Source organism: Tetrao urogallus, assembly GCF_951394365.1.
Source record: "Tetrao urogallus genome assembly, chromosome: 7".
NCBI classification, from domain to species: Eukaryota; Metazoa; Chordata; class Aves; order Galliformes; family Phasianidae; genus Tetrao; species Tetrao urogallus.
The window spans coordinates 28,184,618-28,212,504 of record NC_136820.1 but is presented as its reverse complement, the minus strand read 5'-3'; the positions used below and the strand labels follow the sequence as shown (position 1 = coordinate 28,212,504).

Here is a 27,887-nt window from a genome sequence, read left to right as displayed (position 1 = left end):
AGATACAGTACATTGTTACGTGGAAGTGATTGTACTCTCTGGCACTGGAATCGGCTTAATACTGTGGGCATGCACAATAGACACCAGGAAAACTCATGCATCAATCGGAACAAATAAGGAAACAGGACATCTACTGCTTTCTCTGATCACAAATTCATTGCTTCTGTTAGTTTTCGTTCCTCAGGAATACCATTTACCTGTAAATAGACAAGAATTCTTAGAATCCATCAATGGCAGACGATGCCTTAACAATAATCAATCAGCAGCACAGCATGGAGGTACTGCTGATTCATCCTGGGAACAGATGGTTTAACTGGGAATACATCTTTCTACTTCAGACCTCACATTGCCCTGGGAGACTGCAAAACTCCACATGGAAAACACCGAGTAGGCAACACGTGCCCTATTCAATCTTTTGTATTATAGGAATATCTTACACCTTTGTTCACCTGGCCTTGGGACAGCCCTCACTGACCTTGCCAATCTACAAGAGAAATAATTATAAAAATAAAAACTTAATTTACCTTTGTGTATTGGAGGTCAGCAGCAGTTTTCAGTAGTGTTGCATAGACATTATATACAATTCCTTCCCAGTTATACCAGCTGTGAAGTCTAGTGGCTGCATTTTACGTATGGTTAAAAAAACTTTGTTTCTTCTGGAGCTCTGAATGGCTCCTGAAGAGGATATTGCTACTATGCACCCCCTGCTCTTCAAATCAAATACTGTAATTGGCTGAAGTTTTAAAAACAGAAATATCCTCTTAGTCATGGTGGTGAGCGTATGATCGCAGTTCTGAGCACAGCACTGGGACTTCTCCACAGGAAAGGAAGAAAAACAAACCACGAGTGTTAAGTTTACTGTTTCTTTGGCCTTAAGCACTGTAGGTCTCTACATTTCCTAGTTGAGCAGACCAACAAAATGGACTGCTATCTTTGTACCAGTGCTACTCAGAATTTTAGGAGAGCCTGAGTTTTCCATTCAGCCTGACATTTTGACCACCTGAAAGTCTTCCTGGGATTCTTCTGTTTCAGGAAGAGCAAACACTGCAACCAAAATTAAGTACTTCAGAAAATACAGACTTTTTTATGGCACTTCTTCAGTGCAGTTTGTAAGTTAACCCACGTTAACTTAACAGTTCAGATCTTTTATAAAATTTCTCTCTGCTATCAACATACAGTGCGCTACCATGAGATTTTGCCTGTTTTCACTGCAAGACTGTTCTTATAGGAAAACTGTCATGATGGAGCAGCTAATATTTGTAATGTTTTTTTTCTGCCCTCTAAGTTCCTGCAGTAGTGAGCATTCAGAACTATGCTAACTTTCAGCCCAAACCAGTGCTGGAAGATACAGGTGGATACTTCCAGGGTCATCCACCATTTCCACTATACATCTAACAAAGCACATAATGGCAAAGCCAATAGCACAGCATTAAGGTTGGGTTTGTTTGGTTTGTGTTTTCTTTGTTTGTTTTTGATTTAAAAAAAACAACAACAACAAAGTGCAGAAGCATCTTCCATATACTTGCCTCAAATCTTTGAAATGTTGTCATACGAAATTCTCCTTCAATCCCCGAAAGCAGTAATGAAGAAGAAGGATTTGAATGAAAACAAAGAGTAGCTTACATAGCCCCTAACTTAACACAAATCTTCCTCTCAGAGCTGTAGTTCACACATTATATTCTGTATACACATATTTACAATTTTGCCTAAATACCTCTTTGAATATTGAAGAACTCTACTCTGGGCTCTACATTTTCCTTATATCATCCTTATGGCCTTTCCCATGTGGAAGACTGCATCCTTCCAGTACCAAGAGGGGGAAAGACTGTTTGTGTGGGTGGATAGTGATAGGACAAGGGAGAATGGTTTTAAACTGAGATGGGGAGGTTTAGGTTAGGTATTAGGAGGAAGTTGTTCACACAGACGGAGGGGAGGCACTGGAACAGGTTGCCCAAGGAGGCTGTGGATGCCCCATCCCTGGAGGCATTCAAGGCCAGGATGGATGTGGCTCTGGGCAGCCTGGTCTGGTGGTTGGCGACCCTGCACATAGCAGGGGGTTGAAACTCGATGATCTTTGAGGTCCTTTTCAACCCAGGCCATTCTGTGATTTTATGATCCTTCTCAGCACTGACACAGTAGCTAAAGTGAGCAGTCAGCCTTAGTCACAGCCTCAGTCAATACACACTGTGAGTTGACTAAAAGGTGTAAGAGTGAAGACTAAGACACTGGAGACCAGCATCTCTCAGCAGATTCACTACTATCAACTGTTCATGCCTGTTAACAGCAATAAAAAGCTTCTTCTTCAGTGCTTAACTAGTATTAGTAGCAATGAGAAATTTTGATTTTGTATAGAGTTTTAGGGAATCTGAAAAATGTTTGGGAATCTGGCCAGAGTTTGCTGTTGTAATAGAAAATGATTTATGTAAGGAGGTTTCTGTCTTAGCAGTACCTAATTCCAGTATTTAAAATTGAGTCTACTTGTTCAACCAGTGCCATCTCAACATTTTCACTGAGGGATCCAAAAATGTCTGGAAATGCTGTAATAATTATATTAAAAAACGTTTTCCACTGACTGTAGGTGTTTCGATTGCCCACTGATCATTTCATAGTCACAGTGCTTTTCTTTAGTACTGACCTGCACTCTGCTGCTGTGGAATCTGAGTCTGATGTGGCAGGTTCCTACAAAACACAATTGAATATCTTTAATGCTTCCGCACCAAGGCTGAAGTGTGTTATGCATAAAACCTCAGTAGGTCAATTTAAAAGTCGTGGGGTTTTGCTTACGAAGCAGTAATTGATTTTTTGCTTCACAAATACAGCTGTGAAGAGGTCACCCACGTCAACAGAAGGAAGAGTGAATGAGTTTTAAGGGGTAGTTCCTATAATTTTACATAGCTTCCGGGCTCATTGGCTCAAATTTGGTGAAAGGCCAAATGTAGCAAGAGGTTTCCGATGTGATGCAAAGTTCAGTTTCCAGAAGTGACGAATATGGAAGAGGTGACAGTCTTTGCCAATTATTGACTGCAGATTGAACAAACATTCACTGCACAGCAGACAAGTTCACTTATTGAGGCAAAGTCAGATTCTGTGCCCTGCTTAAGTGTCTGGGACCAGATATTAAGGTTGCTTTTGCAGAAAGGCATGAGGGGCTGGAATGCAGAAGTGGATAGGAACAGTATGTGCAACTGCAGAAAGCCTTTGGCTCCAGGACTCTACTTATAGGGTTATCCAAACTTATCCATAGGGTTGACTTTCTTTGGAATTAATCAATTGAGTATAGGCAAATATACACAAAGTTTTACCATGCCATCATCTGACGTGTATCAAGTACAGAAGGGAAAAACCATCATGGAAATATAATTTTGGCTCTGTGTGATTTCTTAAACTTGTCTGCATCTATATCTTCTTAGACTTGTTTCTTTTACCTTCTGCTACTGTGCAGTAACAGGATAGAACACTTCACAGTACAAGGGATAAGTTATACGGCTATGCTTTCTGGAGATTTTTTGGGAGTAGAATTTAGTTTAGGAAGAAGGAGAAGAAAATACTTAGTGCATATCTACATTATAAAGGGAACACGTGGCAACCAAGCATGTATTAGGGCCAAGCTGGTCAGGCCCTGGACCAGACCACTGGACTGGAATCATGAAGGTCATGCAGTTCCCATTCACATGCACCCATGAGATGAGCAGCTTCCAACCTGACTTTCTGTCTTCCCAGGCATTGAGTAATAATGCCAGTTGTATCCAAGGCCATTGTCTCAGTTCCACACACCTCAGTCGAACCCTTCCAGCAAATGTCTTTTTCCTGCACTACCTACTTGGCAATTGGTAAATGTGCAGAGCAGTAGATGACTCTGTCTCAATAGTTTAAGTTTTGATAAATTGAGGAATGGAATTGAATATCTTTCAGGTTTGTATCTTGGCAACAATGAAAATGGCTGAGCATTCTGAACATTTTCATTGTTAAGTCTCTATACATTATCTCTGTAAAGGAAAACTCTCTTCTGTTCCATCTTAACACTTCAAACACAAAGCATGAGTGACAGGTACATGACTAAATACTTACAAAGACTGGATCTTACGGGGCTGCTGTTATTTTTAATACCAGAACTCCTAAGAGGCAGGGTTTCTAAAATGGAACAGCCTTAATTGCTTCCTCTGTCAAAAGTAAGTTTCTCCAAAATATGAAGGAATGTGACTGTTCCCCATGAAGCCTCTTGCCATGTTTGCAGCCTGAAAATCCACTCATCTCATTTTATCGCAGGCCTTCATTTCTGCTTGAATGGCAAACATCAGAGCAATCTCGAACTACCGAGCCATGCACCCCCATAATAAACACGTTTCAAATGATGAGCACTGTAACAGTTAATTTATGTAACAGAATAAGTTTGTTTTTTTTTAATGGAAACACTTACTGTTGTGTTTGCATCAGTGGCATGCTAGTATTGTCGTAGCTGTCTGGGTGAAGGGGTGGCACGATCTCACCAGTCACTGGGTGGAACACTGGCAGCGTTGAGAGAGGCCATGCTATCTCTCTGTTTTTAGACATGTCACGGAGCTCTTTGGTTGATTTCTGTATAGCACTATGGTGGACCAACTGGATGCTACGTCAAAAGGAGATATAACAGTGAATGCAGGTTTTAAGTGCTCTGTCTAAATGCATCGATTTTTACAGCTATTACTTTTAAAAAAATTTGAGGACTGATGTGTGCTACAGACTCAATAGTGCACCAATTACAAGAAACCTCTACACAGGTAATTGAATGAACATTGAATATATTTAACCTTGCAGGCAGTAATTACACCACTAGATTTTGCTGTCTGGATGAGTATTTCACGTAGGATCCACAATTGTGCAATTTACCTCTAGTATTCCATTTATTTGCTGCATTTAAAATAAGTTTAGGTAACTCCTGATTCTCACGGTAGGTACATAAAAACTCATAGAGAATTAATTCTCAAACATTCTATGCTGTAGCAATTGGACACCTTCTGGGATACTCCTCCTGCCCCCCGCTTTAAAGATACAGACTGGGAGGTCTGATCATCAGGAGAATATCCTTAAGGTCCCCTCCAACCTAAGCCATTCTATGACTCTATGAATAAATTATATTTTAAGATATTTATTTTAAGAGAGCTAATTTATTTTGAATTCATAGTTATTAATTTCAAACCCTTTTTATGCTGATTCTTCTATCCTCACCAAGGCTCTGATTTAAAAGCAGCTTTCACATTTATGAATTAAACCGTGGGTTAGAGAGAATGACAGAAGATTATGACACACATGTATGAAGCGTGACAAGCTACTGAGAATGAAAATTAAATGACAAAAGAAAAATAACAGGAAAGAAGACACTTACTCTGGTGTTTGCATGTTTCTCTTTTCCCTAAAAACAAAACAAAATTTATGAATTAAATAATAGCATTGATAGTTGGAACATTAAGTCTGTCTGATGATGGAAACAGTACGTGGTACAGAAATGCTGACAACGTTTCTGCTAAACGCAACTTGGCAGCATTTGCAGCTGGGTTTATGATGTGGCCTCGGTGAACGCACGTGTGGGGATGCTCTGATGACAGACACATACAGACACACACACAGAGAAATGGAAATGCAAGTTAAGGAACAAGCTTCTGGCTAAAATAAATTCTGTGACAAAATGAAACTGTAGTTTGAGTAAGAATGGCAGGAGTTTCGCTACTTGCTGCTTTCCGTTTAGGTTCTGCTCTTAGACATCTAAATTCAGTGCACATCCTCTGCCCGTTTATAAAAAATTAGCATTTAGAAATTATTTATTATTTTCCTGAACCAGTGATCCTTTATTAGTATTTTATTTGCTTGGGGGAGATAAATTTCACGTTTATGTGGGGATTTTTAACCCTTTCAACTCGAACCTTTAGAGTCCCTATATGCATGACTGTATGTGTTTAGCCAGCTCGGTATTTCAGAACAGATGTCTTTGGGCCTGTTCTATTTTTTTTTATTTTTAATGAACTGAGTGGAATCCTTCTAATAAATAGTCTCCTATGCATTTTAACCTTAGAAAAACCTGAAACTTCTTACTAGTGCATTAAAGTACTCACACTCCTTCCCGTCGGCAGCACATGATGTAGGCAAGAATCAGAAAAAGCACCAGTGCTACTGCCGAGGGCACCGCCAGTGTAATTAGGAAATCCGAGTAATAGTCTCTGCTTTTCAGTGTGTCAGAAGGCGGCTTGTACTCCCCGCCATCAGGCAGTATCCCCTCTCCACGAATCACTTCCTGAAAGGTGGAAACTTGCTTTGTGTTGTCAACCTGACAGCCAGGGAAAGGAAAGAAAAAAAGAAAAAGACAATTATATCACAAAGGAAAAGAATGTAAAACCAAGCAGTACTTAATCGACAGGCACACAGAATAGAACCTATGTTGTGCAATGTTTATCAAATTTGATAACATTTTGTCCATTTTTTAAACAATATATCCTTTCACTTTGTCAAAAGTTTTTGATAGAGGTGATTTCAAAATATTATTTTATTATAGTATTACTGTACCGATTTCTGTGTGATGAATACATTAATTTCTTACTCATCTTCCTAAATAACAATACTGCCCTCTGTTGTATGAGGGTGGTAGAGATGAAGAGTACCTCTCCTCTTGATGTCCTATTGAGCTTCATATAGAATCACCAAGGTTGGAAAAGATCTTCGGGATCATCCAGGCCAAGTGTCCACCTATCACTAATAGCTCTCACTAAACCGCGCTCCTCAGTGCAACATCTAAACGTTTATTGAACACCTCCAAGGTCCGTGACCACCACCTCGCTGGGCAGCCTGCTCCAGCTGTTTCTGGACATGTAGCACCCAGAAGTGCAAGCAGCAGCAGCTGAGGGCTGAGCAGCTCTATGCCACCCCTCCCAACTGCCGCAGGAAGCGTGGGGTGCTCCTGAGATGAGCATTTTGCTTAACAAACCCAGACTTCCCAGGTTTTCCCACCTCCTCATTCAACTAACTTCCAGAAGGGTGCATTCCTTGCCACGTGCTTTTTTCTTTTAACATCTGTATCTAAACTTCCTGAAAATACAAGCTTTTTGGTTGCCAAATTTCATATTGCATTTAACTGATGGCCTTTCCCATAATCTATTTTTTTACTCTTATTATCTTCATCTACCTAATTGAAAATAAACTGTATTTGCCTACCCGCTTATCCTTCTGCCTGTTTGTGAGAAATCTTGCAGTTGATGGGCATGCCTTTATCATTTGTAATTTAATTCACAAGAGGGCGCATTAAAACTTGTGTGGAGGATGAAAAGGTTTTTGGGTAACACCAGAAGGAAAGTATTTTTAAAGTGCAAGACTCATTGATGTTCTGCAGAATATTTTACACTCAGTACATCAGTTCCACCTGACTGCTTAGTAGAACCTCCAGACCTAGACAGCTGCAGTTTATGCACTTACTGATGTGAGAGGCAGACATCCAAGCAGGGAATGAGAACAAACTATCAGACAGCAGTGGAAGAAAGCAGCAGAGGAAGAAACTATTGTTGTCCATCTTTTCAGAATTTGGGTCCCACTAACTCTTTGATGTAGGTGATAATTGCCCAAGTCAGCTCATACAGTGGGAGGAAGAGGATGCAGTGGTTCTATGTTCACTCACTGGTCAGTGTTATGGTTACAGGAGATGGAGCTCAACTTTTCTAGTCCACAGATCTTGGAGGACTTTCTGCCCCTTGTCTTGCCTCAGGAAAAGCAGACTATGATCAGAGAAAGGCTTGGCTCTTTTTCCTCTTTGAGGCACCATGTTATAGACTGCAGAAATAATGCTATTGGCAACAGCAAACACCCCTAAGACTGTCTAAATTCAGTCATGAGGGTACGCTGCCAGAGCAAGCGCCAAGTGCCAAATTTAAGAAGGTCGTGTAATTAACTGCTGTAGAAAATTATGCTTCTCATAGGGAGTCCATTCATTTTACACATCCAAGGTGACCTCTGCCTTTCTCAAGACAGCAGGACAACGTTGTTTCATGATCAGTTTATGAGCCATCGCTCCTGTCCCACCTTTTTCATGGAGAAGTAGTCCTAAACACTTGCTCTTCATTCTGCACTTGCAGAACTGATTATTTGTGCATTACTGTGCAAATTCCTCTGCTTCTCCTTTTGAAAAGAAATTCGCTATTGTTTCCAAGGCTATTTCTCCACTGCCTCATGGTCTTCCTGAATTCTTCCTGGTCCTTCCATGGCCATGCAGTTCTTTTCAATTTCACGGGGCTTGCCAGCCTAATTTAATAAGCACATTCCATCATCCATCATATTAATGGAGAATGGCAGGGAATTATTAGTAATTCTGCTGCAATAATTCAGGCTATCCAACCCGTTCTCCACTAAGACCATAACAGTTTCATTTAGGTCATGTTTCCTCAGCTCACTTATAGGATGGTATCAAAAAACATTATCAAAAAGAAATGATATCAGCTTTCCTAATTCACAGTATATAGAAGGAAAGTGTTGGAGGGTATCTAATGGACTTTGAGAGTGAATAATTTCTCATCCTCAACAGTTTTTGTTTATATTGTACAAAATCCTCCCACATCTCCTTTTCATTTTCCTCTTGAGTAATATCTGAATGTTGCTCACCAATTATCCATTTTTATTTTATGTACCTTCACCATCTTTGTTCAAACTTATTGCAAAGTCACCTTCGAATACTGGATCACTTCTTGATCTTCCTTACCAAAATTAAGTAAAAATAACAATAAAAACCTTTTTGTGGATTATAATCCTTGAATGGAAAATAAACCTTTTTTCAGTCACCGTTCCTATATTCATCTGCCCATAAGAAGAGAGTTCCTGTTGTTTTGATTTCATTAGTCAAGACTATTCTCTATTTCAAATCTTTTTAACATGAAATAAGTTTAAACAATTTGGAAAGGTATTTTGACAGCACAGAAATACTATTTAACTACTTGGTGCTGTAGACTCAATATTTGGGGGAAAAAAAAAAAGGTAGCAATACATCATTATATACTTTGTAGGAAAGCAAGTGTAACTAGCAGTATTAGCACACTGAATTAATGAACTGTCTAAATAATTCTCATTACTTTTAGCTCTGTAAGTCTATATAGTTCTTCGATCATCTATATAAATCAGTATTAGCAAAAACAAAGATGGTTGTTTCACTATCACTGTATTCTAACAGAATTCTGCCCACAGAGTAAAATCTTTTCACAACATTAAGGGTGGCTGCTAAATGGGAAACAACATCAATCAGTCACAGTTCAGTAGAATTTAGAATGGTGGTCTGGCCAAGCTGGCAAAATTCTTACCTAGATGATGTCTAGAATGAAATACTGTACTTCAACAAATATTCTTATGCAATAATAAAACAACTCACCAGAGAGATTTTACACCAATCAATATGGAATTGAGTACGAAACTTTTTGTCGCACGTTATTGAAGGCTCCATTTCTTGACTGCATCTCAGTTGATTCTGTGGGTTTTCCACTTCCCGTAAGCATGATGAGAATGGAACATCTGCACCAACCATAACATACACACTGCAGAAAGAGATGAGTGACAGACTCACCAAAAAAGGCAAAACAAGGACTCTGAATCCAGAATCTTGTCTGCACATAGCTTGGATTTAGATGTACCAGCCTTTCTTATACATTACTTCACCAAAAATATCTTTCAATAAGTAACAATATATACCAAAAGAAACCTTTGATTTTGCCAGAGAAAAGCACTGCCACAACCAGTACTTTGGAAAGACTGGATTATTTTATAAATGAAATATCATATTTCAGAACAGAATGTATGGTTATGAATCACGTCTGGAAATACTGGGACAGTCTGCCAGAGAGGATTTGGATGCCTCACCTCTGGAGACAATCAAGGTCAGGTTGGATATGGGACCCTGGGCAGACCGATCTAGTGGCTGGCAACCCTGCCCATGGCAGGGGGTTGGAACTAGATGGTCCTTAAGGTCCCCTCCAACCTAAGCCATTCCATGAGCATTTAGTGTTTAACAGTGTCACGTGTAGCTACAGTCTTTCTTGCTGAAATCCATGATCCTTAATTATGTGCTTCGGGAACATTGGACAGATGAAAGGTATAAACTTGAGGTATCTGAGGAGTTTAGATACTTGACTGTAAAGTGCAGGAATGTGCCTCACCAGCTGTAAGTAAAACATTTCTTCCTAACATCTATCCTAAATCCACCCTCTTTCAGTTTAAAGCCACTTCTCTATCAGAAATAGAAGTGACTTTGTATCCTATACTCCATACCATTCTGTTTCAAAAATTTTAATTTTGTAAACTGGAAACTATTGAATACCCAAAAACCATACTACACAATTTCTCAGTATTAATATTATACTTTCAAAATCGTTTACTACTATTTTGTAACTAACGGAATTTGTTGTTGGACAGGTATTTGTTGGACTGTAAAAATCGATGGATAGGAACTGTTATTGTAAGTAGCACAATAAATCCATGGTATAATGGGGGCTTGGAACATTAGTAAACTTTTCATATCTCACACCAACCTGGATTCCCAAAATATAAAACAGCCATTTCAAAGTTTCCAGAGAACCTGAATAAAATACTAAGCCTTTCAGTAAGAAAAGAAGAGTAAAGCAAATCTAGCAGACTGATACGTGTGCTTACCCCTCCTTCATGTCATTAATAGGAAGTGGAACTCTCCCTCCCCTGTCTAGTGCTGAAGTAATGTTTATAGCATTCAAACGTTCTGGCTGCCATACATTTTTCACTGCTCCAAGAAAGTCTCCAAGAACTTCACTTGCTAACATCTCTTCTACATTCATATTCCTTATGAAGAATTCCGCTTGATATGGTAACGGAAAATCTAGTTGCAATGAAGAAGAAAGAGTCTGGCCTTAAACAGTGACTTCATAACAAATCATTTAAAGCAACAGTTAGTGCAATACCCCTTTAAAATGGATAAGCCTTTCCAAAAATCTTGTATTTAAAGCACCCTGCTTTGAGCCTAAAATGGTTACATTTGATTAAATTAGTTATTACTGAAGCTAAAATCACGAGTCATTTATGGAGTTACCCTGAGAGGGAAGACGGAACTGGAGGGACAGATTCTCAGCTCCTGAAACTTCATTAAATGAAGTTACATTCGTGCTAACATTGGAATCAAAACTGTTACCTTGCTACCAGAAAATCTGAATGCACAGTTTCAACTGCAGATTGCTGTAGAAAGTTCTGCTGTGCTGAAATATTTTACATTATGAAATTTGTTCTTTCAAAAAACATGAAGTACTTTAAAGCACCATGACATGGTTTTACCTGACAGAAATAATTTAGATAAAAATAAAAAAATGAAGCAAAAGAGGAAAATCTGTCTTACATCCCCTCTGTACCCCTACATTTGGTTTGAAGCCCAGACAACTATACGTTGTTCTTTATCTTAAAAGAACCGGGGTCCAAAAGTTTTTTGATTATTCAGTTCAAACCTCAACAAGCTACTTTCTGTACATACCTTCTGCTGACATAATATTAATGATCAAATTATGTCTTGCTGTCTCAAAAGTACGCCTGTTATATGCAGTGATCTAGAATAAAAAAGAAATTATTACAAAATGGTGATGGAAATACCAAGATTAGGTAAAGGAAATACTGAAAATGAGCAACTTAAAAAGACTTATCATCTTCTAAATGCTTTTTTTCCTGTTTGATACAGTTTAAGTCAGGACATCAAAATTCTCTCTATCAGTCTATAGACAAATACAGTTATCTATGGGATATATCCAAATGTAATATATTTTGGTCCAGATAAAAGTTTTCTGCCATACATGTATGTTCTTTCCTGTTACCTTTGATGTAAAAAGAACCACAAGCAAAGATGGGTTTCTTCATGTTCCATTCCAACCCACACCCCCAGTACTGAAATCTACATTCATTGATAGCCCTTAGGGATCTAAACTAACTAGATATATGAATAAAAGATCATTGGGAGCCAAGCAATTGCAGTCTTTGGGAACAGGATTTAGTTTTAGTTCTAGTCCCAGTGAGTTTTTATTCCATGAATGGATTCATAAGCATTCTAACACAAGTAGTTTTGAACAAATACTGAAATTTGTTACTATAGACAAACTGAAAACTAGCAGATAGATGCAACTCTCATGCCTTTTCTTTTTTTTAGAAACTTAAGTACCCATTATCTAATTACACAAGGACACCAATCTTGTATTTTAAATATATGAGGTGCCTGAAATGTCACAAATGTCAAACAGAGTTCTCTGTGGTTACTGCACAAGTACTCAGAAACTGAACTACAATCATGCACTCATTCATAACAAATACAGAATGAGCTTGGATACCACTACTACTATTTTCTCTACTTTTTTATTTCTTGAAAGGTAATAAATCTTTCACAAAATAAATAAAACCCACCTTTCTCTTTAGATTCAAAGTTCAGTTTGTTTTACTAAAAGAGAGGTAGAGCAAATCTCTGGTTGTACAAAATCCACATATCAAAAGGAATATAGCCATTTTCAGTCTGCACTTCAGCAATGACGGTTGCTAGTCTGGACATCTGTATAGCTCTGGCTAGTAAAGCAGCAATGGTGGAAACTGCCCATGTGCTCAGTATCCATTCAAATAAAACTGTCATTACACAGCTTTCAAAGGAGATAATCTCCTTTGTTATCCATTCTAAGCATGATATCAGGCCCTTCTAATTACAAGGTCTCGTCCAACTGATTTACCTACCCACGACATCACCTCAGGCATTATGGCATGATGAAATTAAGATTCAGGCCAAGAATATGCAACTGCCTTTCTCAGATTCTCAGATGGTAGTAGGAATTTTCTACTAGAAGCACAAAAAAATGCAACCTGCTCTCATCTCATTGTATGGAATTAATTCAAAAGCCACATATAAACATAGGTCCACAACGAAGTAATCTGTATGCTAGACAAGACTGAGTTCAAACATAGGCTTGTGCTCATTCGTGCAGCGTAGATCTTGATTTAGACCCTTGAATGTAAAAGCACAAGCCATTTTAAAAAGGACAATTTAAAATAATGGTTTCCTCTACAGAAAGCTAACTGAAGTCTGCAAGTACTTTCGCACACGATTAATTCTGCAGATGTGATTAGTCATGCTGAAATCAAAAGTGAATTAGCGTGAGTAAAATTATCTGCCATATAACTTAACTTTTAGAGTTGTCATTCTCGAGGATGACAACTATATCAAACACAATTTAGAGAAAAAATCTCATCAAAGGCTTAAGACAAAAGTACAGTCAAAGAAGCAAAATGGCTGAAGCAAGTTTAATTAGTAGATTTTCCTTGACACTATGAACTGCATGGTGTGTCACTCATTCTGCTATGATATACATGACAAAGTATAGCAAATATATATGTATTTTTCCCTTTCAATTGCTGCTCAGTGAATAATCGATGCTTTTAAACATTTGGATAGTTGACTGTCAAAAATAAAGTAGGGGATTGTCATTGCCACACACAAGAACTGAATTAGATACATGAAACTGGCAATTAAAATAAAATCCGTCAATAAATACAAATAATGAGCCAGAGAATATTTGATGAAAAACAATCTAATTTTAAAAAAATTAAAACCTGTTTATTGATTGAATGCAATATTTCCCAGTCTGGCCCATATTTAGGGTAGAACGCTACAAAGTTCAGAACTCAAATATCTGAATAAGTACAGTTATTTATAAGCCGTTTTTGTTTTGTTTTCACAAACCAAGAGGCAATACCTGTTGACAAACAAGAAAATACCTCAATGATGGTTGGCTTGCCCACATTTTCTACAGTTGGTGAACCATACAGCACTCCGTCACTGTATGGTGTCCTTTGTATATAGCGGAGCCATCCAGGTCGGTCAGGGTAACCCATTAAATTGGTATTAAACGTTATAGGATCATTGCTTATTTCACCTAGATAGGAAAAGCAATATTAGAATATTTATAACAAAAAGTTACGTGCATTAATTTTGATATTTCAATTAGGAAAAATCTTATTCTGACTTCCAGCTATGTCTTCCAAACATGTTCAAAGAGAGAAAAAAATTGCCAATCTTTAATACATCAGAATTATTTGGTTTCTTGTTCAACATTTGTAAGCACCAAGAAATTCATATTTAAAAAATATAACCAGATACAAAGATGAACATTCTTGTACTTCCTAGACTTTCAGCTAGCTCAGAGCTACTGGGTCTGATTTTTCAGCTCTACCTAGGATCAAACCATCTAAGCGCCCTACCGACAAAAGCACGAAGGTCTCAGTCCTTTAATTCCCAACCATTTTCCTCTCTACTGAGCACTGGTGAGGCCACACCCTGAGTACTGTGTTCAGATTTGGGCCCCTCACTGCAGGAAAGACACTGAGGTCCTGGAGTGTGTGCAGAGAAGGGCAACAGAGCTGTGAGAGGTCTGGAACACAAGTGTGATGTGGAGTGGCTGAGGGAGCTGGGATTGTTCAGTCAGGAGAGGAGGCTCGGGAGTGACCTTATCGCTCTCTACAACTGCCTGAAAGGAGGTTGTGATGGGGTGGGAGTCAGTCTCTTCTCCCATGAAACTAGAAGTAAGACTAGAGAGAATGGCTTCTGGTCATGTCAGGGGAGATTCAGACGAGACATTAGGAAAAACAACTCCAAGAGTGGTCAGGCACTGCAATGGGCTGCCCAGGGAGGTATGGATGGAAGACTGAGTCATCATCCCTGGAGGTGTTCAAGAAAAGCTTAGATGTTGTACAGAGGGACACAGTTGGATGGGAAATATTGGTTATAGGTGGACAGTGGTACTGGATGATCTTAGAGATCTTTTCCAATCTTGGTGATTATATGAAAAACGTTTCTTAGTTACTTTTGCTTATTTATTTCACTTTAACGATGTGCCTGGAAGGGCTTAGCGCAAAGTGCAGCCGTGTAACCATTGATGCTTGAAAGCTTCTGTTATCTAGACATAAAAACCTTCAGCACAAACAGCCTGACAGACGATTTTTTTTAAGATAATAAATTAATTCAAAAAGAGGAAGAGACGTGCTTGCAAAATGCATCCACAGTTGGCCACACTTGCCCATAGTTCAGATGCAGTCTCTGAGACCCCCTGAAACCAAACTGCAAGACCAATTCTTGTGTTTCCTACTGGTACTCTTCCCAATGGCTGGTTTCAACTGCTTATTTTAGCTTTTGCAGATGAAGTCAGCCATGGCTGAGGACATGCAGATCCTCAGTGGCACAGAGCCAAGCAGACCCATTCTGCACCTATTCACACACATGTGCACTAAAGCCCTCAAGCTCAGCCAAGAAGTGGCACCTGCAGTGACTGTCAGATGGTGACATCTGAAGCTGACAGCAGGCTGCCATTGAGGGAAGAAAAGTAGCCCAGGGAAGGAAGGAGGACTATCATCTCCATCTGAGGGACACATACAAAGAGCTGCCAAACAGTGACTAGCTTTCAGGCCAGCTTTTCCACATCTGGCTGTGGGTAAGAGGACAAGAACAGTAGGAAAGCCACACTAACCCACCACCAAGGTGCAATGCGACCTTCCTCTCAACTCCCTTGAGTTGTCACAGTGATCTTCTGGCATAGTAATTGAAGTTAAGCACCACAAATGATTTGGGGAATAAAATCTCAAAAGCACTGGTGATACATTCAGGTTTGCCATTGTCATACCAGTGGCACAGCACAGCCTTGCAAGTGGCAGATATAAATACAGGGACTGTGCAAGCAGAGTAGGCTTTGGTCTTACAGCCAGTTTCTGATATGATCACAGTCTGTCTGCTGGTCAGAAAATTCAAACCATGTGAACTCAAGCTAATGCTGCAGGCAAATGGTGCAGATTGGGGCTGTGGGGATTTGAAGGACAACTCATCAATCCATAACCAGTAAATGCTCAATCTTTTTCCCCTTTTTTTTTTTTTTTTTTTTTTAATATAGGAGTAGAGCATGTGTTCGTACTACATTAAAAAAATAATAATAATAATTTTAAAACCTATGCATATATTCATTCCCTTTCGTTAATGTAGGACAAGATGTTCTCTCTTTCTCTTTTCCCCTCCTAAGCTTGTTTATTCATATTCTGCCCTGCCATTGATCAATCCTTTGGCTTTAACTTAGATGAGTGTCAAAACAACATATACAAGAAATAACACTCTCTACAAGCTAACTGCCTAATAACATTAAACTCTGCCTAAATATAGAACTCAGTTTGAATCCAAAAAAAGGTTTTGTTTTCAATGAAAACAAAAAAAATAATAATCATTGCATAGCCTCATATTTATTTTCATCTTCTGTCTCAAGATCACTATATACTTGAAAATGCCCCCTTCGTCAAGCTCCTTCATATTACTTCTGGAAGACTGATCAAATAGAAGGCATTTTCATCAAATGATTATTACCCTTCCACCAATTCATACTTCATGGAAAGCAAAGAAAATGTATCCTCCTTAAGCTCTGATACACAGTTGTTATGCCTTTTCAAATTAAGTACATTTCTCAGAACATGGGTATATGCATCATTTCACAATTGATAACAAAACAGAAAACATTTGAAGATATCTCAATAGAAACAAAAACTATCCTTTGCACATTACACATTTCACTGCAACACATGTTAAATATGTTTAAATCTTTAAAACATTTTTCTCAACATTTTCACGTAATATGGAAGATCTTAGCATCCCATACCAGGCTTTGGGTAAGGAGGAAATTCCCCCTTAAAGTACTCTCTCTCCAAAACATGAACAAAAAGAACTCCAGCAGAAGGGTATACATTCCGATCAGAGTGCACCTTAGACAGAATCGTGTACACTGAAAAGCAGAAGGAAAGAGAAGAGACAGAACAAAGCAAAAATGAGACATGCTCTAGATCATACTGCATGCATTTCAATAGCAACGCGGGCATCTGGGAAAAGGAAAGCAACAAATATTAGATACCTGTTAATAAATTTTTAAAAGGTTGCACGGATTTAAGAACAGAATGCAGAGCAAACTCTCTTTCCCTCACAAGATCCCTTCCAAAGTTGCAATTAGCAAAACTGGCTGCATTAGGATTTTGTAAGTAGCACAACGTATTCATTTTTATTACAAGGAAAAAAAACGGAGGGAGCCCACTGTAATTTTTATACTTGGTTTATTTGCAATATTACACAAATAAAAGCATATTAAACAAGTGATACAATCACATTTCCTTAATGTCTTACAATACAAGTAAGGAATATGAGGAATTCAGAGGAATCTTAGCAATAAATGGCCCAGATTCCTCACTAAACAAAAAATAGCAGATTTTTCAGTTCTAGGGCAGAAAAAAGCAAAGCAATTCACTTCAGGTAAGGATTTATACAAGTCCTTACAGCTAGATTTTCTTGCACCAGTAGGGTCAAATATCCTACACATAAACATTTGCTTGGAGAGCTCATACCCGAAGATGTTCCGCTTGTATTGAAAATGGCATTGGTAATTATGGGTCAGTCAGGTGACACCGACTGCAAATAAACAAAAAAAAAAAAAACACCAAAGCCACAACTTATAGGATTCAAAGCTAAAAAACTGAAGGAAACTCATTTTAGAACAATATGCCGTTTTTGCACAATTACCAACTTGGATGATGAAAGTATGTCTTCTTAGCTATATTTTAGTGAACTGGAAATGACACATTAAATGTATAAAATGCACTTGATTGGCAAGTTTCAATTTCAAGGATAGGTGGACAATACAGTTCTAACAGATGTCTCACAGGATCTTAACTTGGTCATATTACTATTCCATATTATTATTCAAGGTCACTGACCTGCAAGAATCAATCACTGTGATAAACTTTGTACATTAAATGAGGATTACATAAGTGGTAAATAAAGATAAGCCACAGACACAGAGATACGCAGTGCCTGCCTTGCTTGCTAATTGAAAGAAACTTTAGGAGAGGTTACATCTGGAGGCCATACTGCATGGCAATACTGTATTATGGAAGAGTGATCCTCAAAGAGATTTTGGAGTTGTCGAAACAAACTCGTAGGAACAATCTCATAGCTCCTAGTAGATGAAAGAGCTAATTTCAATGCTCAGATTAATGAGCAACAAATACCAGAGGTTTGTATCAAGCTCAGTTTTCTAAACCTGCTAAAATTTCCTCAGACTCATCATTATACCAATCTTCTCGTTTCAGATCCACTTAAAAGAAACACTACTAATTAGGAATTAATCACAGATATTCCACCCCTCGTACCACGTACTCCTTGTGGAATCTATCTCACCTAATTTTAGATGCCTACAGAAACAACATCCACCACTGAGTCAGCCCGCTCCTTTTATAGTCAGCAAAGAGAAACAGACGCTTCTAGGGGTTGATTAATGTGATTTCTCCTGTAGAATGAGATGAATCATGTCCTAGATTCCTCACTGCTCTCTCTAGATCTCCACTCAGTGCTGCCAAGAGAGCAAACATCTGTACTGCAGAGCTCTATGTTTAGTTGTATACATCCCAATCTTCTCAGGCCGATATTCAGAATTAAATGGTCTCAACCTGTCGATACACCATCGATCAAATTCCACAGCTAGAAAATTTCCATTGAACATCACTGCCTCAGTAAGACACCATAAATAATGAATTCTCTTCTAAGGATTGATGACAGGATCTTTTTACTGTTAGGAAGTGTTAGATGCCTGGCTTGAAGTAAGAACCAGCTATTTTCCTACTAATTTATACAAAACTGGTTGGAAAATTATCAGCCGTACTCATGCTCCCTTGTTTATCTGTGTAATGATCTGCTTATTGGAGTTGTTCTTTCACAGTTTTAGAAGTTCCTTTTGACAGTACTGAATAGAATTGGCAGCAAGATTTTATCTTAAAGAAAATAATTAAATTTGACCTTGGAATTTAAATTAGTTCAGAACAATTTTTTGGTTAATAAACCAGTTATCATAATTTTAGTTATGTAGACTTTGATTTGCAAAATTAAAGTAAGTTAATGATCCCAAACACTTCTGCATTTGCTTCTGTGAATAAGCCATAAATAGAACAAGAAAACTTCAGATGCTTTCAGAATACCTTCAAGAAAAGCTGGAAGGGTGCCTATGACATTAATGAGATTCTTCACAGAGCAGAAAAGCTGAGAAAAATACAGTGGCTGGTTGAAAATGTGATAAATCTCAAACGTATATATATATATATAAATGTATATATATATATAATTTTTTTTTCCAGCAATGGTTCTTGGACTCTACAGTGAAGATCAGTTCCAAACAGAAAAACCAGAGAAAAAACAATGTAGATCTTCTCCATAAATCATAGTTTTAGAAAGGAATGAAGTTAATAGTACCAGAAGTGACAGAAGATGTCAACTTCAACAATGTATTTCTTATATCTGATAAGAAATCTATTGCCACCACTAAACACTCACATATCCCTAGCAATGAGTCACTCTCTCCTGCTAAGGTAAGCATACTAAGTATACTAAAATCCTTAGTGGATTTTCACTAACATCACTGTTATAGGCATGAAAATAATGCTTCTTCAAAGGAAAAAAAAAATACATCTTACAATGACAGATACAGTGTAATGACACAACTCTGGAGGTTAAGAATTACAAACTTCTTGCCCTCCTCCTTGTCTGTCAGAAAAGCTCACCTTTTTTTCCCCAGCAAACTTCCTTCAGAATCAGAAGGGACCTGATGTGTCTTCAGCTTACAACAGTAATCACAGCTTTCCAATAATGGAACACGTGGAATGCTATTTTCTCCAGAGGCTTTTAGAACCCACAATTAATTTCGTAAGATTGCCTCAGACTAAAGAGCAATGTGTAATCGTCCTAAACGATCCACGGATAAAGCTGAACACACAAAGCAATCTCTAGATGCTTATCTCATACAGCAACTGCCAAGCACGTGTTGGTTGGGCAAATTCTGGGGATTCTGAAAGATTTCAATAATACTACAGAGGAGAAATCTAAATTTTTCACTACATGGGATCACAACAAAACATACACCATTTTCTTTGAACCATGTAGAGAAACTGTCCCAGCTGTCCTTCTTGTAGAGATGCTGAGCACGGGCACAGCCAGGAATTCAGCCAGGATTCTATCAGTCTCCAGTCCAGAAGCTGTTAACAGCCACACAGCAGAGCTTGTACATCAGATACAAATGCCTCTAGCCCACAGAAATTTCGGAAGATTCACCATGTTTGTTAGAGTCTGTATATTGATGATTTTCAGGAAAAAAAAAAAAACAAACCCACACACTTTCTCTGTAAATTTCATTGAGCTCTTTCCCCCATTGCCTTTTAGCAGAAATCCTATAAATTCCTTGATTTAGGGGCAATTTAGACTGCCTACCTGGATGGGAAGTTAATGCAATGACAACTTTCTCGATAGTGTACCATGGCTACAATCATTCTATGTATATCACAAAAGACAATAAAATAGTCTTTTTAGGTATGCATACACAGGGATTCTTTTTAATCGTTTCAGAAAAGTTACTGTATTAAGCAAGCTGCAGAGATATTTCCAAGCAGACAGCAGCAGTAAGAAAATATGCAATATTAGGTGTACACACAGCCATTATTTCAAGCATAGCTATAGCTGCATCAGGAAAAGTTGGGGAGAACTCACATACACCCACAGGTCTGCAAATGCTTAAAAGACTGAAGAAATGCAAAATCTTCCAAATTACTTACCTTGAAATAGCACCTTATTCCTAAAACAAGGACATGACTGAAAAAGCAAGAGTAAAATTAAAAGCATATTTGACTGAACCAACATGGGGCTTAAATTTATGACCTAAACTCACCATTCTTCTCAACAGCCTTTATTCTGCTGATAATATAACTGTTGGCTTGCTTAGTCTTCCAGTTAACAGTTCCATTACTGCCATCAGCAGAGCTTAACAAAAAAGCTTTTCAGAATAAAACAAATGAAAAAAAAAAAAAATTAGTCAAATCAACAGACTTCCAGAAATTACATATCAGATGGGATCAGATGCCTTCTCAACCTGCTTTTGTATTTAGTCAGACCTTAAGAACCTCAGGTAAGAAAATGATGGTGTTTGACATGAATATTTATCAGTATATAATATTATTCCTGATGATCACATTTTGACATTCATTCTCCAAATAAGTGCAGTAAGTTTGCTCTAAATGCTTAAGCATCTACAGTATATAGATCTATATATATAACATCTACAGATGTAGACCCTTCTGCTGACATAATTATACTGGTAAGAAATAAAACGAGGCACTGTGATAAATATATTTGCACTGGTAAAATCTCAAATGCAGGCAAAAAGACACGCTAGAAGTTACTTTTGCTAGCATAATATATTAGGACCAAAATAGGGAAAGTAACATAACCAAGAGCACAGCTTTGTTTATATGAGGACACCAGCATGCGGGGCTGAACGTCTTGCCTTGCAGCATAACCAATAATCTACACTGAGAAAAGAATCAGTCAAAATGTTGTTCTCTTCATCCTGCACAGCCAGAGAACTGCCTGAAACATTTCAATCAGAACAGCTAAGGGCACAAGGTTTAAATGTGGTGAAGAGCAAAGCACAAAGGAGAGTGAAAGCAGCAGCAGAGATTTTTTTTGTCAGCTGTAGCAGAACCACCTGAAGAAGCTCCTTCTTCACCTCCAGCTTTTTGTTCTTTTGCTCCTCTTCCTCTGTGATGAATGATGCACCAGCTATTTGTATAGTTACAAGCAACTAAAAGTGCAGATATAGGGGACCGCAAGTGAGATGCTAGGAATGGGAGAATGGCCATAATAAATAGTGGGTTTTTTGACATACTTCAAGGAATACAAACTCCAGCCAGAAGTTGTTATCAGACTAACATCTTAACTTGCGTATAAAAATAGCTGTGTCAGAAACAAGGAGCAGTACTTTGTCTCAGATACATCTCTGTTGACAAACATGCATTCTAAATATGCAACTATCTTTTATACTAGAAGCTTAAAAATGTGTGGAAATTTCTGCTGGCATAGCTACTCCGGCCAGCTATTCCCTCACTGACACTGCATTGGATTTAGGAGGTCAGCAGACCTTCAAGCACCAGTCAAGGTACACAAACACTGAATTTATGCACGTGGCTGAGACGTTTATTAATGCTAATTTACCCCAAATACCTAAATTTAATTGAGGTTAAAGTGCAACAAAACCCCCTATGTACTGAATACTAGCCATACCAGTACAGTAATGTTTCTAAATTCTGAATTCATTAAGGTTTTTATATTTTCAATATACACAAATGATCCATCAAAAAAAGCATTATTCACATCCAATGTTTTACATCTGCCTCACAGGACAGTTTCTCCCTGCTGAATTGAACCACCTTCCACGGACTGTCTTAAGATAACAGTCCTATGGGTTGTCCCACTCAATGCTGCCCATGACCTTTAGTGCAAATTTTTAGCAATACTAAGAATGCTCAAGAAATTTAAAAAAAAAAAAAAGGAAAACTGAAGTTGTTCCAGTATTCCAAATGAATGAATGAATGAGGAAATTCGAGTGTTTTCAGCTACACACCAATCCCAAGCAAAACAATTAACACCAGTTTTGATTAATGAAGAATTAAATGGAGAAGAGTACTAATCACAAACAGGGGTTTAATGCATCTTTTCAAACTGATTCTTTTGATGAGCCCACAGATTTGTCTGATAAAGACAGCAATACCAACATGTCACCCCTGGACATGCAGCACATCACCCAGCACTGCAAGAAACCAAATGCTAAATCACTTGGGCAACTTTAAGCACAATAAGAATAATAAAAAAGACAGGTTCCAAGATGCATTTCTAACTAGAAGTGTCCACTGTCTTTGACTTGCCCACAAGTTTCCTATCCTTAGCAGTGGGTATGCTATGCAGCAGTCCATATGGGAGCTGGAAAAGTATGTCTGTTAATCAGATGCCACACTTTACAGTGTAATGTTTTAATATAAATACATATATATATACACATATCACCATCTATTTGATTTTAAATGGAAGGTGTGAAATGGGACATACTGCCCATTCAACAGTTTTCACCATAAGGAACAGGAATCTCTAGCAAAAGAACTGGTCTGATGGGTATTCATTTGTTATATCAAATTTCTCACAAAAGTCTCACAATGTTTTGGCACTGGTCTTATGCTACAGGAATATTTAATTATAGATATATGACCTGAATATATGTATATACTGCTATGATTAGCAGATAAAAGCAAAGGCAGGGAGTTTAATAAGTACTGGAAATGGCAAGCCACTACACAGAACACTGAGCTGTTTGGTAGGTTTAAAGTGGTTGCTGATGTACTCTTCAGTAGCATAAAAAGCAAATGCATACCCAGGAACAAAGAATGCATGCCATACTTACATTACAGAGCATGCAATTCAAGGATCCCGAACTGCGATGACAGAAACTAGGCAGATGTGGCAGGTAATGACAGAAGCTGGTTGAACAGAAGCTTTCTGTAGAACACTGCTTAGAACAGCTAATACATGAACAAGCACACCAAGGAGTAGCAGGGAGATTTCCTTGTTGTGTTTGACACAGATACAATCACCCTTCAAATGCTGTCTGGCATTTACACGGAGCCTTCAAGCAGCACAGTGACAACGTGAAGAAAGCTCAGGGAAGATCTGTGAATGTGATTAAAGGACAACAAAAGAGGCCTTATACTAAAGAGTGCAGGGGTTCGTACTCATTTTTATCAAAGAGAAATCCTAGAGACAAAGTGATCAGCTTTCTTCTCAGTGTGAGTGCAAGGTTAATGGTGTCAGACTCTTCAGTTTTCTACGTGTTACCAGCTGCCAAGACACGCACAGGAGCAACTGACAGCTCCGGGCATGGGACTTGATCTACAGGGCCCTTCTTCTTTAATTATATTTGCATAGGTTTTATATGAAGGTTTTAAATATGAATATTTAACAGCAGAATGTTAACCAGAAAAGATATCCCCAACAAGTTCTGCCCACATCACAATCCGCAGAGGGCCTGAGCACCACAGACCAATTCACCTTCCCCACTGCTGTGCTGTCCTCTAACATTTGCCCACCATTCTGCACTACTCCCTGTCCTCCTTACTGCTTCCTCAGCAAGGATCTCTCCTCAGTCTCTCACATTACTGATGCAGCACTGATACAGCTTCACTTCTCAAAACCCTGAATTTCCCCCCTCTTCCATAGTTCCATCCCTATAAATGTTCCTATAATTACCTGTGTTCAGTAGGTAATGGTTACCTGTTTCTGTTCCGTTCATTCATGACTGTAACATCTTCACATTTCAAGATCTTGAGAATCCTACCTTACTTCTTGGTTCTCTCTAATTTCCCATCTTCGTGGCTTAGACAGCCACTAAAAATAATCTACATTAAAAAGACATTTTGATTGTTTGTGTTTCAATTGTAACAACATTTAGGCAGAGTCTCTACTATTTAGCTGGAAGGAAATGTCCAATGTAGCTACAGTCATGAACTGATGGACATGGAAAGTTGCCCTATTTTTACCAGTATTATTATTAGGTATTACAATTAAACAGTTACCAGACCTGAGTTCCTTCTTCACTACTGAGACAGCAGTGTGATAGGATGTTGGTTATTCAGCAATGAAAGCACGTTCATCCCAAGACATTATGTTAATTTATCAATATCTACTTCAGAAGAATCCAAAAGTAGTAGCAAACTATATATTCTTGTCTTCTTCAAAATTTGTTCTTCTCAGTTTGATTGTTAAGAACCTCTCTTCTGAAGAGAGAGCTTTATCGTGGTGACTAATGTCTGAAGTTCTGTAAGGAACTCTTAGCCAAGTATAAATACATCATGAACAAAAATAGGCCTTTCTTTACATACTATAATTTACAACTAGAAGATAAATTCCTGACCTCTTGCAGTCTGGCTTTAGGATCTCTAAGACATCTCCTAAACTGTACTACCCATAAATAATGACCTTCTGTAATGAAAAGCATACTAATGGAATGACTCTTCCCTTCTACAATTATTTATTCAAGCAAGTACTCCCTGACAATAGATTTGATTTATAGATCTGCTCCAGACCAGTACAAAGACTTAACAGGCATCATCATCACTAGCTGATACTTAGAGCCCTATATGAGGATTAAATCTTTCTTTGTCCTTATGGTGCAGGGATTCACTCCTAAATCCTTGTCTCGATAGCTTGTGACTTCATAGTTGTTTCAAACTAGCATTTTCTAACAGCCCGGCTGAAGGAGGGGAATCCCAGCTCAACCTCGGCCATACAGCACACACACCAGTGCAAACAACACCAGTGCAAACAACCCTATAATGATCCTGAACAGTAAACAGATTACAGAGAACAATTTTTGCTTGTGTGTGGACTAGTTCTTAGCCAGATGACCCTATTCACTGGCACTGTACAAGTGACTGAGTGCCCAGAAGGGAAGTACTGGAACACACTAACCACAGAAGGGAAGGAAAGTATTTTCTGGCAGCTTCAGGCCAAATGAATGTGACTACATAATGACAGCTTTTGAAGTTGAAGAGAACTAATAAGCTCCTTCTTTATTTTGACCACCTTCATAGGGAAGGAGCAATATGGCTCAGTTGCTCTACTGATCCCCATTACTGGCTCAAAACAGAGATTCCGGATCACCTACAACTAATCTTTCACTCAAGAAATACAAGGTAACTGCAAAATGGTCATCCTCGCTCAACTAACTTTTTGATGACCACACATTCTTTACAAGCAGACAATGGGGACAATTCACAGGCCTAACAAACTCCAGTATGGCAGAATAGCTGTACTTTTCTCACATAAACTTCTACCATGTCTTTTATTGTAACAGAAAAGAACAACTGTCTAATTTGTATTAGAAAAGTTTAACCTTAACTGTCACTTACAACAATGTCAAGATCCATTTTTCCTAGCACTGGAGATGATCACCAGCTACTACTTGAGAGTCAGTTCCTTCAGTTTGAGTGCAATACTTGGGATCAAATGTGGGACTCTGAAATTGTTCTTTAAATTCTTGAAGTCTCTGGAAGTCCCTGAATTTTGAGTTAATGTTCCATGGGGGGGGGAAGGAAGAAGTCAAGACAGAGTGGCCAATAACCTGGACTTCTGGCAGCAAACCACCTCCTTCAAAAAGCTTCCAAGTATATATTTCACAGATCTTCAACAAGCACAAAAAACATAAGCCAGGTTTCTTCTGTGGTCAATTGCTACAAGAGAAACAGGAAAACCTGATCTCTATTAGTAAAAGAGGGCTCAAATCTAATCACGGGCCTTGTGGTTCTTCCCATGTTCAGTTTTTGTCTGTAAGATGTATTTTTGTGCTTAAGCAGTGCTGCAGTACTGCATCATCTACTAAAGAACAAAAGTGAAGAGGATGGATTGTTATGCAGGGCTGTGGCTTTTCTTGAGGCCAGCAATCCTGGTTGGACGTTCTCCCACATTGTCAGGTGGGGTCAGGTTCTGGGAAAGCTGGGAGATGGGTTCAGCTGGAGGGCTGACATTGGAGAGGTATGATGAAAACGATGTTACTTTTTTTGCTTACAGGAGAAAAAAAATCAAGCTAGCACTTGAGACAGTTCATATCATTTGAATTGCAAGAGTCTATGCAGGAGTTGAATTCAGTACAAACACACTGCAAAATCCTGTTCTGATGAAGATAAAATGTTATATAAGTATCACTAACAAAAATTTCATACTGTTCACATTTCCTTTTTTGCACCACTCTCAAGCAGTCTATTCTGCTGTTTGAAGTTAAGAAAGTCTGATGTGGAAAATTAACCCTAAAGAAGTCCTCAAAACTTCTTCCTCTACTGGAGAGCCTGGTTTAAGCTCACAACACAGCTTCAAGAAGCTCATCTCAGTACAGCCTTTTCAGACTTAGTATCTTAGCTGACAGAGTTCACCTCAGGACTGTCATAGTTTTCCCCTTGTTGCTACGCCACAGCTGCGCTCTGTAGAGGGAGACAGGAGAGGCAGGACAAATTTCCACATTAGGAGAAAGCAGTATCTCGCAGTACCTTCTACCCAACAGATTCAGAGTTTTATCCTTGCACAAACCATCTAACGCTTAGGTGCTAAATGCATCTGTACTATCTCTGGTGCCTCATGACACACCTGCTGTCAGTACCCTATGACAAGTACAGTCACACACATAAAGTATTCGATGTTTATTCAAATGTCACCCAGAAAGATATTGAGCAAACTGTTGTTTTTCAGATGATACGCCACCGATCCCCCACATCACAAAACAACCTGCAGAAATAAACTTAGATCTAACAGCAGATTTTGCTGCCCTGGCGTACAGCAGAGCCCTGCCAGCACTGCCGGCTGCGGGCGAGCAGGAGCAGCTGGAAGTCTTTCACTCTGTGGAACACTGCGGGTGCGAGACCGGAGCGTTACGTGACAGCCGTTATTTACACGACGAGGGAGCGAAAGGAAAACCTGCGCAACCCCAGTCCTGCCACAGCTGCACCAAGCGCTCGGGCTGGTAAATAGCTCCGACGGGCGGGGCGGGACGGGACGCGAAAGGCCGCTCTGTGCGCGGGGCAGGAGGCGGCCGAGCGCCCGTCCCAGCGCGAGGAGGCAGCGGCCCCGCTCCCAGCACGGAGCCACCCGACCGCGCAGCGCCTCCGCGCCAGGGCCCGGCCCTCTGCGGGTACCGCCGAACCTCCCCCGGCCTCCACAGCGGCGGGGCGGGCGGGCCGCCCTCGGGGCGAACCGTAGCCGCGCCGACCAGCGGGGGAAGGAAGACCGACGAAGCCGGAGCCGGAGCCGCCGCGCACTCCAGCCGGGCCCGCGCCCGCTCTCCGCGCCGCCGTGACCGACCTGTCAGCAGCAGCGTGGTCAGCGCGCCCCCGCCGCGCGGCCCGGGCCCCGTGCAGCACCGCATCGCCGCCCGTTCCTCCGCCTGCTGCTGCAGCTGCTGCAGCTGCTGCCGCCGCCGCAT

The 27,887-nt window shown here is 39.3% G+C and overlaps 1 protein-coding gene across 2 annotated transcripts; it reads right to left on the bottom strand.

The window, feature by feature from the left end:
- Positions 1 to 146: 146 nt before the first annotated feature.
- On the bottom strand, positions 147 to 27,887 carry SGCE (sarcoglycan epsilon; the record flags this gene model as incomplete). Of its 2 annotated transcripts, XM_079538595.1 has the most annotated exons (13): positions 147 to 197; positions 1,527 to 1,561; positions 2,636 to 2,679; positions 4,418 to 4,606; positions 5,363 to 5,389; positions 6,087 to 6,298; positions 9,371 to 9,533; positions 10,645 to 10,843; positions 11,486 to 11,558; positions 13,756 to 13,913; positions 16,668 to 16,790; positions 20,763 to 20,867; positions 27,767 to 27,887. In XM_079538595.1, 13 exons carry the CDS (start codon positions 27,885 to 27,887, stop codon positions 147 to 149), a joined length of 1,500 nt encoding a protein of 499 aa, XP_079394721.1. The 2 variants fall into 2 exon arrangements, with proteins under 2 accessions (XP_079394721.1, XP_079394722.1); XM_079538596.1 differs by lacking the exon at positions 20,763 to 20,867 and having other exon boundaries at positions 27,767 to 27,785.